We start from the raw sequence: 12,704 nt of genomic DNA on the forward strand, positions 1-12,704 counted from the left end.
CTGTCCTAACACGTACACGGATTTATGAAAAATAAGGGTGCCAGAGATAAATAATAGAACACCTTTCCTCATCCCACTTTCTTATTTTTAGAGAATGTTGATCTTCACCTTCCAGTACAACATTAAAAATACCCATATTTCCATTCATTCACCATGAAAATTACCTTTTTAATACAGTTTACAGAAAGAAGAAAAACTACTGAAAATGAATTTTAATGAATTATTATATAGAAGCTATTTTCTACAGGACCATGGTAATGTATAGAAAAATGTGTGTATATAGAAGGTAGTTAAAGGAAAGGAAAAAAAAATCATCCCTGTGATGACTTGTACAGAAGCCATTGATTTCCTCTTCCTCGTTTTTAGCTACCATTACATTTCAGAAAAAAGGTATTCCTTATTTGCAAAGCAGGAAGGCACAACAATACATTTGTTTCTACCATTTCTGAATGTGTTTTGCTCATTTTTAACACTACGCTATAAGCACAAGCCCAAACTTGGCAAACAGCGTGATCTAATCAGTGCAGTCCAAGTCAGACTTTGGCTGGCCCTAGATGAACACTCTTGAAAGCAAGGCATAAGGAGATGCCTTGTCTTTGCTAACATATCAAGCACTATCATTGCTAACAAAAAACTGCCGTTGAATAGAGGCGTCAGGTGCCATGCCCAGTGAAGAAAGGGGGTCACTGTGCTCCTCTGTCACTAGCTCAAAGCAAAATTAAACAAACCAAAGCAAAGTTATACCATAAGACACATGGTATGAACTGTAAAAGTGATCCAAGAAGTCCTGTCTCAGCACAAGGAAGAACACTAAGCCTTGTAGCGATGCTCCATTGCTCTGAACGAAGCAGTAAGTTTTGAGAAGCTTTGGCACATCCCGTTAAGCCAGCGATGCTAAAGCAGGGAAACCAGGCACCCCGCAAACACTCCCGCAGCATACAGAGTCATGGTGCAAAGACACTTGCACATATGAGATAGCGTTCTGCTCACACCTGCAAAACGAAAGAAAATACCACACTACCAGTATAGCAGCCTTTGCCTATTTTTTCAAATTTCCACAACAATAATGTTTCCAGATACACCACTGATTTTTTTTTTTAAATTGCATGAATGCAAAAATTAAGTGATCTACAAATAACTAGAGTTCTTGAAATACACCATCTTCAGAAAATGTCATTTTTGGATTCATATTGTTTGTGAACTCAGCAATTAAGATGTCTTCTCTCAGTTTATATGACTTACGGCACTTGTATGGCAGCCTGAAGCCCAGCCTATATAATGAGAAATGGTGGTTCACAAGCTGGTCCTTCCTAGCTGTCCAATCAATAACAGAGAAATCCACCAAGAATCAATAAACCAAACCATATATTACTACTGGGAAGTAACCTACAACATTTGCTGCATGTGCCAAGTTCCCATCATTGCAAGATATGCTTTGTTGAGTGATAAGGATAAATAGATGCTACATACTAACAATATTGCATACCATTTGATCACTCTTCCTTATTTCCTGATATTATTAAGTACAGTAATTTATAATAATAATCATCATTTTTATTTTATAAACATATGACTAGAAAACAAAGCACTCAAATGCTTCTGGGACTAAAATACATAGAATTGAAAATTGATTATGTAGTTACAGACCAGTCTTTACTCATCAGATCTGCTTCTTGTGTATATACCAACCCTCATCAAAGCTGCGAAGATTGTCACAACATAATTTCATTTGCTTCCTACATTCATGAGTGTACTATTTTGTCATCAGGTCCCCAAACTGTAGCAATATCTGAATTATCAGATCTCTTATGTCCAGCGTTTTCTGTTATCTGCGTTATCCCATTTTATAATCCAGGCTTTTGTTATCCTATGAATTCAATGAATGGATTATATGTGTTTCAAGGTAGACTGGTTTGTAAGTGGATAGTAGTACAGATTTCATTCTCATGCCCTGTATTATACTACTACTTCTTTTTTTTTTTTCTATAGAGTTTAGGTCTAGAAAGACCCAAGTGATTTCTAGACGTCGTAACCTCAAAGACTGATTGTGTCTCTCCACATCTGTGGAGACACTTGATTCAAAAAACATTTGGTTTTAAAGAAAAAAAACTACATCCAGGTCACACTTTCTGAAGCCTCAAAGCTCTCCTCTTAGACTCAAATTTTTAATTTTTCTATTCAATATATTATTTTTATGTATTTTGAGGAGTATTTGCATAATTTTCAGGGCAAAAGAAAAAGTGGAGAGCATCACATGGATGGCTAAAGAAGGGCTAGCAGTTACACAAGCAGGCTCAGATACAAGCCATCTTACCTTTTTTTAAACAAACAAACATACAAACCTAAGATCTGCTACTCAGTACCACAGAGGAACTGTGTTAAGTCATTTGCAACCTCAACTCTGGGTCAGAAAGATGAAGATATTAGCACTTCCCATCCTTTTTGATCTCAAACAACGTACTAAAATCATTACAGGGTACCACGGGTACCAAGCAGCATGTTGGAATGAGTACTTACTACGGATCATGACTTCAGTCAAGTAATGAACAAGATTTTTTTTAAAAAAAAAAGTCACATAGAGAAGGAAAGTTTCCTTCTCTAAGTATCCATTTCAGGGTCTGAGTTATACAAATGCCCTATCTGGAAGCACCGCTTTAGATACTGATTTACTGGAATTTTATTTGCCATTAGAAAAAAATTTACATTGTAGTTATTTAATTTACAGATTTTCGCATTTATTTTCCATTCAACTTCTTAGGCCAAATCCTCTGTTTAACATCTTTCAAAGGTAGGAAGTCCAAGCTGGTACTTCACTTCCTGCTAGACTAGAAAACAACTGCAGAAGGCCCTAGCTCTCATCTTTATCTCTTCAGTTTATCTGCCTAGCTATAGGCAAACACACATACTTCATTTTTGAGTGAAGTAAAGAACTTATGGCTAAAAAGCTAAAGTCAATTTTTTACTCAACAGTCTTTTTCCAATAAATAGTCAGCAATCAGAATAAGAAAATGATTACACTTGGGCACAACTTCTTATAACGTCTGGATAAACGCAAATGAAACTGAAAGGCTGAAACATAAACCTCGGTGGGTGCAGTTCTGTCTTGTGTATCACCTCATGATATATAAGACAGATAAAACATTACTGTCTCCAACTAGACTGATCATAATCCCTCCTCACCCTTTTTTCTTACTTTCATATCAGAAGCGGCATTTTCAAGAGCAACTTTTTATCAGAAACAACTATTATCTATCAGAAACAACTATTACACACATTCTCAAAGCATCCCTTGTGGGTATTTGGAGCAAGTGCAGATGACTGATACTGATTCTAATCTTATAATTGAACACAGACTAGGATGAAAAGATGCCTGGCAGTTTTGAATATGCTCTCAACAGCACTCCCATTACCTAATATTCCATTGCCACTTGTGAACCTTCTTTCCCAATGGCTTCTGTGGGAGTTGTAAACGAACCTTTCTAAGTAAGGCTCTGAAGTGAACTTTATCTTCTCTAGTAGGTCATATACGGGATTCTATGTTTTGACTCAAGTCTGTAATCTCATTCCACTGCTGAACATCTACAATATTTCCATTCTAAAAACATCTAGTGTGTTCTTCTTTGTCAAAGCGGTGGGGCAGAAACGCAAAGGGATTAATTCCTGTTCAGGTCAAGCAGTAGCTTCAAACTTCAAGTGTTACTTGCTTTAATAACTTCCCTAAAGGGGTTCTATCCATTCTTGTCATGCATGAACAACTATTTGACATTCCTTACACTCCATTACAGACATACACACATTTTACGGTACATTAAAATAACATTACATTAACAAGACAATAAAAATCAACAGTATGCAAAAAACCAAAGACCAATCTAGAACTTTACAGGGTAGGGGAGGGATAAGCAGTACCAATAAAATGGCATCTTGAGACCATTTAAGAAACCAATTATTTTCTATTCATTGTATTTAAAGTCTGGTCCAACAAAACACAAATCTGCAATTAAATATATCCTAATGATGGTTCACAAAATGACTGCATCAACACTTGAACTTGTAAAAGCCAGATAAGGGATGAATGGTGCCACAAAGAAGAATTAAAAGGAAAAAGAAAAGCCTATTTGGTTTCTGACTCTTTGAGGCTTAAGAGCCTCGCGCATTTTCCCTTGTACTGCCATTGAAACGTGACTCAGTTTTCATCTGCAGTAACCCGTCAATCTTCCACCCACAAATGCTTTGGCAATATTGAAAGAACCATTTACTTTCAGTTTCACTCACCCTGCAAGATTTTCTGCACAGCTTTGAGGGGTAGAGGACGATAACCTTATCACTCTTCAAGCATTTATAAAGATCTACTGCAACACTTTGATTGCCCGTGTTTGTTATTGCCAATGAAGAAATATACAGCTTGTCTTAAGAAAGTTACCCTTTATCCAGTGTAGTTTTGCAATCATTTATGTTCTATAGGAAAATTACTTCTGTGGTTGCTGTTTTGCAGTATTTTTAGACATACAGAAATTATGTGGCAGTTCTTCCAGCTCATTTTTACAAAAGGTCTCTCTTTTCCTCAGCTAAGATTTCAATACAATGGATAGAATGGCCTTTAAGAAAAAAATAAACCTTTCTTCAGCTTCAGGAAAAAAGGTACTTGCAATTAGATGCTACACGAGGCAGACCATTGTCCCCATCACTGCAGCTTCTCTGCAGAACTTGCTCCCTGATGTTTGTGCGGAAGAAACAAAAGCAGGAAACTGAGATGGTGCAGATGTGCTGAGGCTAAAAAGTTGACCTATATGTCACCCCACCCCCTCTTACCCAGATCCATGCTTTTTGAGGCTTTCAGATTAATTGATTCAGACTGCTTGGCTGGTGTCAAAGATCTGAAGCTGATCTGCTGATCTGCTAAATACGCTGCTGAATTTGTGATAGGGCTGCAGGAAAAAAAAAACATGTAAAATATTTAGGCACCAGCTCAAAACACAACTGAACTAATTAAAACATGCACAGCATACATGTGTTTCCTTCTCCAGTTGTCAGCAGCCATGCATTTTAATATCAGTCACTGATCCTCAAATTTCTTTTGTGAGATTTAACACCTCTAGTCACTTGTTTTTTATTACAGATGCAAATACAAATATAAATTCTTAGTGATAATTGCTGCTTTTACACAATTAATATTTTATTTAGCAGAAAAGAGGAACACGCTCAGTGCCTGCAATTTTCTTTTTGCCTCTTGCTAGTTCCATTTAACTACTGCATTTCCAAATAACAGGCTACAAAAGGTTGGATAAAATATAGCAAATGGTTCAACTCCACCAGATCTGCAAGTCTGAAGTTGTTTTAAAATCGTATCATCATGCACCATTTTTTGCAGACCATGTTTACCTGGTGTCTTATGTAGGGTACCATAAGTCTCTGAAGAGCTCAAAGATACTGTTTAAATTTGATTTTACTTCAAGTTGCACAAATATTTAAACATTTCAAAATTCTTCCCGAGTAAAACTCAGAATGACTTTCACCAGTGAGTAGTCCAAACATCTCATTGCAATGTATCTGAAATCTTCCATACCTCTCTCAAATTAGAAAATTTAAGCTTTTTAAAAATATATTCTAAAACCAAAAATCAGTTTCAAAGTTAAAAATATTTCTTTTTAAAACTTTTCAATCAGAAGCTTTTACAGTGTCAAAACACTTCCCCCCCCCGCTTTTTTTTTTTCCTGAAACACAGCTTCAGTGAAATCAGCATGATTTCCAATAGCAATTCCGTTTTAGAGCTTAAGATTCAAATGTAAAACTAATACAACTCTGGAAAAAAAGCCAGGTAGGAAGGAAGGTCTATAAATTCATCACCATCTTAATATCATTACCATTTCAGAGAATGCTTTTGCTCAGATTCTCACAAGCAATAGTGGTTGCGAATTTAGTGCAGTTTCATCACTCTATGTAGAGTTTTGTTTCATTACACTACTCTACATATATGTGCCTGTTGCCTAACTAGGACACTAGAAATTATAAATTTTCTCCAGTGCAATTAGTGCCTGTTACTTAAAAAGAAAGCAGTTACAAAGATTCTTCAGTGTGTAAGGAATTTAAGGCATTGTTAATAAAGCATCACATACCTACTTGCTGATAACAGACATTTAAAGAGTAGTTTTTAAATCATATGGATACACACATTAAGTTAAGTCTTTTAACTGAAATGTGGACTCCTCTAACTTCATTGCAATGAAACAGTTACGTGACTATCACAACTGTGAATTCACAAAAGAGTAAACAGTATTCAACACTTAATTTTCAGCATTACAAGTACAGTAGGCTGAAATAAATGACATTTTGACTTTTATGCTACACGACTTTTATGTTATACTTTATGCTACACAGTGAAATCAATGCTACCACCCAAAGTACATGCCAGCATGAACTTGAATACGCTTGCGGCTTTTCTGCACTTCTTCCATATTTAATAAAGCAGATTATAACTTGCAGCTGCCATCAGACATGTCAGCCTTTAGAAAACGTACTCTTAAAATATGTGAAAAATCTACCCAACTAATTTATAACTGGTAAAATGTCTACTGCTTTTTTTCTAGACATTTGGACATTAAAACTCATTGAAACTTGATTTAATTTTTCTTAACCTCAAGAACTTCTCGGTTGACATTCAATAAAAGAAGATTCAGTTTGCTACAAACTGATTTTGGTTAGGACTTCTAAACCTTTAAAAGACTTTAGGCACTGCCTCTGCACATAGCACCCACTGGTACAGTTTAATTTGTGTGTGTGTGTGTGTGTGTGTGTGTGTGTGTGTATGTATTTTAATCGGGATTATGCTTTGGAGATTCTTTTGTGTTACTGAACCCATCCTAGGTATTGTCATCAATGTATCATGGGTAGGAGGCACGGTGCAGCTTAAGAACAATTGAAACGAATACAGAACTGCTGATATAACTTTCCTGTTTGTACTGGAGAATCATTCAAGTGACTAAATACAGTGGTACGAATCAAACAAAATAACAACTGATTTTAAATCACTTAAAACTATTATCACAATGACTAATGAGCAATTAGGGTCACAGATATTACAAACAGCTAAAGTCAAACCTGTGATTATTGTAATCCTCACTCAGCAGATCCTCACTGGGATGAGGGGGGAGAGGCGGAGGGCTTTCATTCTCACCATTGCCACGATCAGACGCTGAGAGCTCTGAAATGAAAAAAGGGTTAAATGAGCTGGGGGAAGAAAAAAGAATACATTAAACCAGTTCATTGATCAATGACTGGACTAGAAGGCCTCAAGCAATCCTGAAGTTAGTCACAAATTATTCAAATCCCTAAACTAACTAAACTAGAATTAAAATCACACCAAGCAGAAAATATACCCCTCGAGATTTCCTGAAGAGCTGATTTGCAGATTATTGCATATGCATAATTAAAGATAAATATAGGGAAACTTTATGCTTATAGTGAAGCTGAGTACAAGGCCCAAATTACTTTACTCCATTCAATCTGTTGTATAACTGCATCCTAACTGATCAGAGGCTCATGGCTTCATTCCCTTTGATAGGGAACATTACCACCTTTCATGAGAGAACTATATTCCCAGCAGAGTTTAGGAGAAGAACAATTTCTGTTTTCCTGTAGCAGGAGAGAAAACAGGCAATTTCTGAATTACAGTCTTCACCTTCTTGGTATTAAGGTAATTCCTTTTTTTACCTCTATATTCAGTTTACACCAGAAAATTACTTTGGACTGAGAGAAATATGAACTACTCAATTAAACCATCCTGTGGTTTATTAAGCAACAACGCTTACATAGCTACACTAAGTATTTAATATCGCTGCTGTGCCTGTTGTAGGCCAGTTCATTATTGCATCCTGTAAATTCACCTCTCAGTCTAAGGGTCCAATTTTACAAAACATCCGTACATTTTTCAGTGTAGTGATGTAGTGCATGTCTTCACCCCACTCACATTTAACAGGAAACGTGGATACTTGATACTTCTCAGGTCAAAACGGCAGAGAAGTGATTTAGCAATACTGACACATCACACTTTCATGTGCCCCAACTCTTTTGTTGCACTGAACATTGCAAAGTTCTTTTTTTTTTCTCTTTTCTTTTGTAAAAAACCACAATCCAGTATGAAAGTAATAACCTAAATTAAGGGGAAAAAAAGGGTTCACAGGGAGGGGAGCAAGCCAGACAGCAAGAGACGGTGTGTGTTATGTAAGAGCATGGAGACTCTCCCCTGCAAAAGGAACAGAGTTATTAGCCCACGGACCCCATAAACTGAGACCCTTGCTTTGGCTGGATAGCTTCCTAAAGATTACACTGCCAAGGAATAGTTAAAACCCTATCTCAGACAAGGTGGGGGAAAAAAAATATCAGAGGCAAGAGAAGATGGGCATATGTGGGGAAAAGCCCTAGTGGGACTGTGAGGAAGTATGGGGTGCCAGCCAGACACAGAACGGATGTGCTACGTTGTCGGGTAATGCACACGCGCAACAGCTCGCTGCAGGCAGATCACACTCTTCCAGGCTGCAATGTAAAGGTAGGAAATAAAGATGAGGAAACGGCATGTTTGCACAGTACAAAGAACATTTAACAAAGGGAAACTAGTACTGTTCAATATGACTGTAAGTGATTCGGAAAACAAGTGAAGAGATTAAAAAAATCGCTCATGTAAAAATATTCAGAACTGCCAAAATATGCAGATTGCAAAGCTGTGCAGCAGGATATTAAGCAACTAGGAAATAAAATGCAGGTGAAATTCCAAGTCAATGACTGCAAAGCGATACGCAAGGGGGAAATCCTTGACTACACATATACAAGGCTGGGCTATGATGTTAGCTATTACCACGTAGGAGTAATGCCACGCGAACACTGCTGGGAACATTGCTGTGCCCTCTTTAAATACGTGCTCAGTGAAGTAAATGCAAACAGACTTTTCGAGCATTAAGAAAATTAAGTCTGAACACTTCATCTTGTAGTCTGAGTTACTGGTGTGCCTAATTTTGAAGTAGCATCTAAGGTTTCATGCACCTCATTTGAAAGAGGCTGAGGTATAATTCAGCAACATATCAAAAACATAGTGAGGATGGTTGGACACATACAGCAACTTTCTAGTGAGAAACTTAAATAGACTGGGACTATTTGGCTTAGAATAACAAGCAATAAGGAAGGGTGTAAAAGGAGTCCATGGAAGTGTAAAGGACATGCATTAAATGAAAATCTCATCAACTCTGCCACACACAGTAACTAGAAGACACCCAGTGTGACTATCAAGTAACACGTTAAGAAAAATACCTAAGTATTTTTCCTATATAAGTAAAGCATGGAATTTATTGCCCTGAAAATGTTATGGAAGAAAAAAAAATTTTTTTTAAGAAATATTAAGAAGATTAAACAAAGTTAGAGAGAGAAAGATTCACCAATGGCACAATGGTGCAGACACAACCTCGGATGTAGCACATCCCCAAACCACTCACGACCCAAAGCAGGAAGCCCGTGAAGAAATCACAGCATGAGCTACTCCGTGCCTCACCCTCTTTCCCTAAGCAGCTTCTGATGGCCAGTGTCAGAGACAGTACTGAGCACACCTGGTAGTTTCACGAGCTTTGGTTCATATGAATTGATACTTTGCTCCCCAAAGGCTGCTGCGTGGCTGGTTACCCCGGGTGTTGCTCCTGGGGCAGACCGGCAGCAGGCACAGAAACGTGCCAGACTTCCTGAGGAAGTCGGGAGCGATCACACAGGACTGCGGCTCCACACCAAACGCCAGCAGGAGCCCGAGCCAGAGAACTGGAGAGGGAGCCACTGGCTCCATGCTCAAGACCTCAGGAGATGATCTTGGCAGATCCAGAGCAATCATAGGAACAGCTAACCCAATAAATAAATGCATGAGATTTTCAGATATGAAATAGTCTTAAGAAATGAGTATTACAGATCATAAGACACATGTAATGTTCCAAGCAAAATTTAACTTTAAAATTTAATTTAAAATTTAACTTCCTCTTTTTCTACCTTCACGTTATCACATACCTATGAAATCATACTTTCAAACAGATATTCCTGTACAACCATGAAGATGTGGCAATTTATGGTAGGAGAGATGCTTTACAATGATTCTACCGCTTAACCGTAGAGATAACATCGATTTCCCTATAACTCTATCTTATACAGGGTTATAAGAAATATGTAAGAATCTCTAACGAAACACATTCCAGTAATTTTTCAGCACCAGAATGTAAAGCTGCTAGCACTGAGATATTATTTCTCAAAGAGGGTGTTCTAAAAAAAAATGCTATATCTGCGCAACAGCTTGGCAGCAAAAAAAAAAGTGAGGACCTGAAGGCAGCAAATATTATTCACGCAAAAACAGACCAAACATTGGCATTTCAATATTTGATCAGCCCTCTTGCTATCCCTTCCCCCCAGCTTTTTATTTAAATATCCACAGGCAAGACAAAATGTAATGTTTTGGCTGTAACCACTTTTCCCCAGACATTAGCTTTTCTTGCTCATGTATAATAAAAAGGACTCCTAAAACAGATAGCAATATTAGCAGGCCAAGTTGCAGTGTATTTTTGCTGAGCTTTTATAATAGCTTTACTGGTAGGAGCAGTGAATGATATTGGAAATAACTTATTGGAAAACATTAATTGAGAAAATGACGTTTTATTAAACCTAATTCAATTCTTGTCCTTAAATTCTTGCATGAGATTATGTTAAAATCTTTCATTATTATTTATATTATTGTAACAATCAGACCTCCACATTCAGGATAAGGATAGTGCACCATAAGAATGTACAACACAGGACTGTTCCTGCCTGTCCTGAAAACCCCACCATGCCTGCGACTCATTTGCTTTAACGGGCCTATGACCCAAAATTTATAAGCGAGTTGATGAGGGTTCCGTGTAGGTGTAGTGCTCTGCTTTTACAACTTCTATCAGAAACAACGCCAAAAAAATTTTTGAAGGTATGACTGGCAGTAATATATAGGCTGATATGAAAATCAAAATCACATAAATATTTCTACAATGTGCAGGACTATTGCATGGCCAAAGCATGCCTCACCCAAAACATTTCAGATTGGAGTCCTACTGCAGACATCCCGCAGCTGAAAGGCCTGGTGCAGTTCTCCACCAACACCTTTTAACTTTTACTCATTACATAGCAAATATTACATAGCAAATCTTTTAAAAAAAGTCACAATACAATGATACTTCCAGTCGATTCCCAGCAGTACTAAAAATGTCTTTGTTTGCTGTCCATCGACCTCAATCTCCTACCTGCTCTCAGCCATGGCTGGGAACCCCCAGCCACTCCACACTCTTCCCAAAGCCAGCTCCCAGCAGCACTCCTGAGTATCCTTTCCACATCCTACACCCTTCTGAAGCCATCGTGGTTTTTCTCCTTTTTCCTCAGCTTTTAAAAGTAGCTTTTAAAATATAAAAGTAAGTTTCTCTAACTTTTTACATTCACCTATCTTTACTCAGGAAAATACAATAATACAAATCCACAGATCATCCTATTAACTGTTTCCACATTATTTTTATTAATTGAATAGCTTAAAAAAAAGAAAAAAAAAGGAGAGAGAAACTGAACTCTGAATGCTCATTATTCTGTCCATATCCTTTGCTTTTTCACTTTCAGGTATGAAAACGTGCAATTTATTTTTATGTTCTGCATTACTCTGTAGACTGAAGTCTAATGCCATAAACATCACAGGCTAAAAGAAAATTTAGTAAGACACACACACACATTAAATGTTCCTACAGTTCTTCCAAACAGTAGTTCTCAAACAATTTTGCACAAAGGAGCCATCATCACCCTTAAAATTGCTCACTATAATGTCTCCTTATCATTCAAAACACTGTTTTATGAATGAACTGTTAACTACTCATTGTCGTGATTTTCTGGATTGTCTGAAGTACAGCCCTTCCACAGATTTAATTTGAACTTTAAGTAATAAGTAAAGTTACCTGGCTGCCAAGCACCTCTACTGTGACTCTAAGGACTTACTTGGATCTTTTTAAAGGAAGTGTTGAAAAGGTATTTACTGCTCTCTAATTCTCAGGCAACGGCTAATTCTACAAGGAGAACTAGGTCTGCGGATGGCCTGTTCTCCTTGTAACTATAGAACTTGGTAGAAATTCCATACAAAGGAAATGTAAAGTTGACCTAAATACTTAATGTGCTTGAGTTTAAATCTGCAGTTCTTTGCTTTTTCAAAATATTGATGTCAATGCAAATGATTAACCTTTAAATTAAATGGTGTCTTCTCTTGAGTTTACAGACATGGGCTCTCCGCTGACTTTTGTTAAAATCACCCCACATGGTTCATCATGAAAATCTATGAAATGACATTTTACCAACCACTCCGATTTCACAGTTGTCCAGGAAAGTGGGAAAAAAATCATGCATAATTCATCTACAAGGACAAACTACTTTTTCCTGTGTAGAAGGTATTTAAGCATATGCTTGGCGTGAAGTGCAAGAACACATTCCTTCATTGAAAAAGTGGGGCCAGGACAATCTCAAATACTCAAAAGTTGCAGGTAACTAGTACCTTGCTGAGCCAGGTACAAACAGGACAGATGGTAAAGTTTGCCATCAGAAACAGAATAAGACAGGAAAGTAAGTGGTCCTATGTGCTTTTACATATATGTTTACATATTCTCAGACATTTAGATTTTCTTTGTACA

The 12,704-nt window shown here is 37.2% G+C and overlaps 1 protein-coding gene across 4 annotated transcripts in view; it reads right to left on the reverse strand.

The window, feature by feature from the left end:
* Positions 1–12,704, reverse strand: part of PARD3B (par-3 family cell polarity regulator beta) — a 417,558-nt gene that overhangs the window by 176,221 nt on the left and 228,633 nt on the right. For all 4 annotated transcript variants that reach the window (XR_009958854.1, XM_062579370.1, XM_062579372.1 and 1 more), the window contains exons 14-15: positions 7,099–7,201; positions 4,813–4,928 (exon numbers count right to left, since the gene is read on the reverse strand). Coding sequence is in view for 3 of the 4 variants with exons in the window: in XM_062579370.1 (XP_062435354.1) it covers positions 4,813–4,928; positions 7,099–7,201 (219 nt within the window). In the remaining variant the exon portion in view is untranslated. The remainder of the gene's footprint in view (positions 1–4,812; positions 4,929–7,098; positions 7,202–12,704) is intronic.

This window comes from Rhea pennata, chromosome 6, assembly GCF_028389875.1.
Source record: "Rhea pennata isolate bPtePen1 chromosome 6, bPtePen1.pri, whole genome shotgun sequence".
NCBI lineage: Eukaryota > Metazoa > Chordata > Aves > Rheiformes > Rheidae > Rhea > Rhea pennata.